The sequence below is a fragment of the Empidonax traillii genome, unplaced genomic scaffold, assembly GCF_003031625.1.
Source record: "Empidonax traillii isolate 1590-97213 ecotype Southwest subspecies unplaced genomic scaffold, ASM303162v1 scaffold5300:size8645, whole genome shotgun sequence".
NCBI lineage: Eukaryota > Metazoa > Chordata > Aves > Passeriformes > Tyrannidae > Empidonax > Empidonax traillii.
The window spans coordinates 5,403-8,645 of record NW_020960493.1 but is presented as its reverse complement, the minus strand read 5'-3'; the positions used below and the strand labels follow the sequence as shown (position 1 = coordinate 8,645).

At 53.0% G+C, this 3,243-nt stretch overlaps 1 protein-coding gene across 1 annotated transcript in view; it reads left to right on the top strand.

Moving 5' to 3' along the window:
• Positions 1-6: 6 nt before the first annotated feature.
• LOC114073094 (trifunctional purine biosynthetic protein adenosine-3-like) overlaps positions 7-3,243 on the top strand; it is a gene marked incomplete at its 3' end in the record, with an annotated part of 8,632 nt that continues 5,395 nt past the window's right edge. Inside the window, exons 1-3 of the mRNA XM_027910885.1 lie at positions 7-101; positions 1,711-1,959; positions 2,250-2,402. Coding sequence (XP_027766686.1) covers positions 1,728-1,959; positions 2,250-2,402 — 385 coding nt within the window. The remainder of the gene's footprint in view (positions 102-1,710; positions 1,960-2,249; positions 2,403-3,243) is intronic.

The window sequence follows — 3,243 nt, the reverse complement described above, 5'->3', positions numbered from 1 at the left end:
CCTCGACTACTTCGCCTGCGGCAAACTGGACGTGGACGTGGCTCGAGGGGTCATCGCAGGGATTGCTGATGCCTGCAAGAAGGCTGGCTGTGCTCTGCTGGGTAGGGACAGCCTCCTCTGGAGGGGGTGCAAGAGATGATGCAGGAGCTTTATACCTGGGTTTAGTGTGGTGGTTTTCCTGCTCTACTGAAGAATCTTAGAGGAGTCAAAAGAAAGAATCCCAGAAGATTTGAGTCGGGAGGGACCTTAAAAACCATCCAGTGCCACCCCTGCCATGGGCAGGGACACCTTCCACCAGCCCAGGGTGCTCCAAGCCCCGTCCAACCTGGCCTGGGACACTTCCAGGGATCCAGGGGCAGCCACAGCTTCTCTGGGCAACCTGTGCCAGGGCCTGCCCACCCTCCCAGCCAGCAATTCCTTCCCAATCTCCCATCTCTCCCTGCCCTCTGGCAGTTTGAAGCCATTCCCTGTGTCCTGTCCCTCCATCCCTTGTCCCCAGTCCCTCTCCAGCTCTCCTGGAGCCCCTTTAGGCCCTGCAAGGGGCTCTCAGGTCTCCCTGGATCCTTCTCTTCTCCAGGTGATCCCCCCCAGCTCTCCCAGCCTTTCCTCCCAGCAGAGCTGCTCCATCCCTCTGATCAGCTTCCAGCCATGATGATTTCCACAAGATGAACATATTCCAAGGTGTTAAGACTCAAATTTAGATGTTTTTTTTTTTTCAGCCCTAGAATACAAGTCCACGCAGTGCTGAGCTGTGTGTGTGCTCTGCTGTGCAGTGACCTGGTTAGCCATGGACAGGAGGCAATATTTCCCCTCTTGAATCATTAAAAATACACCCTTGTCACTGCTCAGCTCAAGGAGAGTATTTCTAGGTCAGTGAAACCCACATTCTTTTGTATAATTCTTATGAAAGGACTTCAAGACAGGGTTAAATTTTAAAGCAGTGGAACCCAGAAAGTTCTGTTTCCTCACAAAGTTTTTTGCTTTTCCTTCTTTTTTTGTTAATTCAGGCAGGTAGAATGACTCTGATGTTTCAAAAAAGACTTTTGAGCCAAAAAATGACAGTTCAAATGTCTTTAGGTAACACCTTCTAGTTGGTTAATGAAGTAATTCAGTCCTTTTTTTCCAGTTCCTTAAGAAAGTTGGGAACAGGGTCCTCTCTCAGTGGGAATGTGTGGCTTTGGGGCCGTTCACCAGCTTTGAACAGGAGGCCCTTTATGCCCTGGTTTACTTTTTTTGCTGGATGAACTCTTGCTCAGGCTGTTGTTTGTTTTGAGGTGGTGTGTCTGTTTATCAAACACAACCAGAGCGTTCCTGGTGCCGCCGAGGCCCCGCTGTGGGAGCTGCTGGGATGGAGCCCTGCGAGGCCTGATTCCAGCAGGAAAATTCACACTCCAAAGGCCTTTCTGCAGCAGCTGAACATTCAGCTCAACAAGCCTGAGCTTGTGGATGGGCTGAGGGTTTCTCTGCTGCCTGGATGTGCCCAAACTTCATTAAGTCTGGGTTTGAGTGTTGGGCAGGGCCTGGAGCACCCTGGTCTAGGGGAAGGTGGGACAGGATGAGCTTTAAGGTCCCTCCTGACCCAGACCAGTCTGGGATTCTGTGGTTCTATAATTCAAAAAACTAGTCTGTGAATGCCTCCTGAGCTTCAAACTTGGGAAAATCGCGTTTCTGTGGCTCTTCAACCCCTCCCTTGTGTGTTTTTGGCTGCAGGAGGAGAGACGGCCGAGATGCCCGGGATGTACCCGCCCGGCGAGTACGACCTGGCGGGCTTCGCCGTGGGGGCCGTGGAGAGGGGGCAGATGCTGCCCCAGCTGGACAGGATCTCTGAGGGGGACGTGGTCATCGGGGTGGCATCCTCTGGGGTCCACAGCAACGGCTACAGCCTCGTCAGGAAGATCGTGGAAAAGTCCTCCTTGGACTTCTCCTCTCCCGTGGGCGTCTCCGGGGACCAGACTTTAGGTACCGGTGGAACCTGAGCTGATCAACACTTCACACAACTGTTTTGGCTGTGCCTTTGCTTTTGTAGCTTTTCAAAGGAACCAAAAAAAAAAAAAAGATGTTCCATCTTTAAAGTGTTTTCATCTTTTTTTTGGTCTCCTGTGAGTCCCATGTGCAGGAGATAAATGAAGGGAGGGGGATAAATAGCCACTTGTGTGCTAAGAGAGGCAGCACACTGGGTTTCTCTCTCTAGCACAGGGGCATTCATTTCCCCCACTCTATGGTGATGGGCCTTTCTTTCTCTCTTCCAGGAGAGCTCCTGCTGACCCCAACCAAGCTGTACAGCAAGACCCTGCTGCCCGTGCTGCGCTCGGGCCACGTCAAGGCCTACGCCCACATCACGGGCGGGGGGCTCCTGGAGAACATCCCCAGGGTGCTCCCAGACTCCTGCGGTGTCGTCCTAGGTGAGAGGAAAACACAGCTCAGGGAAGGCCCTGCTGCTGCTGTGGGGTCTGTGGGTGCTGGAGGAGCTGGATGTACCTGTCCAGAAATGGCTGAGTTTGTCCTTGTGCCTGAGCCAGGCCCAGGCAAAGCACTGCAGTGTGAGGGCTGCTCCCTACTGCATTCCCTTCCCTGGTGCTGCTTGTGATTGGACTTCTCAGGACACTTCCAAAAAGAAAACAACCCTAAAAGCAATCCCAAGTGAGCTGTTGCCATTTGCAATCACCTACCAAGTTACTGCTGGTTAAATGATACTCATGGGGTGTTCAGCTGGCATTCACAGGGGGTTCTGAACTCAGGGACACCTCCTGCTGTTCAGCATCATTCACCCTCACCACCACCTGCACAGGTGTGCTGGGAGGAGGGTTTCCCTGGGGGAGAAGCTGGGATATGGAGAGGGAAATGACTCACTGCAGGTTGTGGGAGTTCTGGGGGTTGGAGAGTAAAATAAGGGAGCTGAGACTGAGTTTTGGACTCCAGAACTGCATGTAAATCATTCTGCCACTTGTCCCCAGTGACACTAATGCAGCTCTCTGTGTATATGTGTGTATATATATGTGTGTGTGTGTGTGTGTGTGTGTTCACACCTCTGCTCTGGCACACACTGGGACAGCTGGGGGGGTTCACCTGGAGAAGAGAAGGATCCAGGGAGACCTGAGAGCCCCTTGCAGGGCCTAAAGGGGCTCCAGGAGAGCTGGAGAGGGACTGGGGACAAGGGATGGAGGGACAGGACACAGGGAATGGCTTCCCACTGCCAGAGGGCAGGGAGAGATGGGAGATTGGGAAGGAATTGCTGGCTGGGAG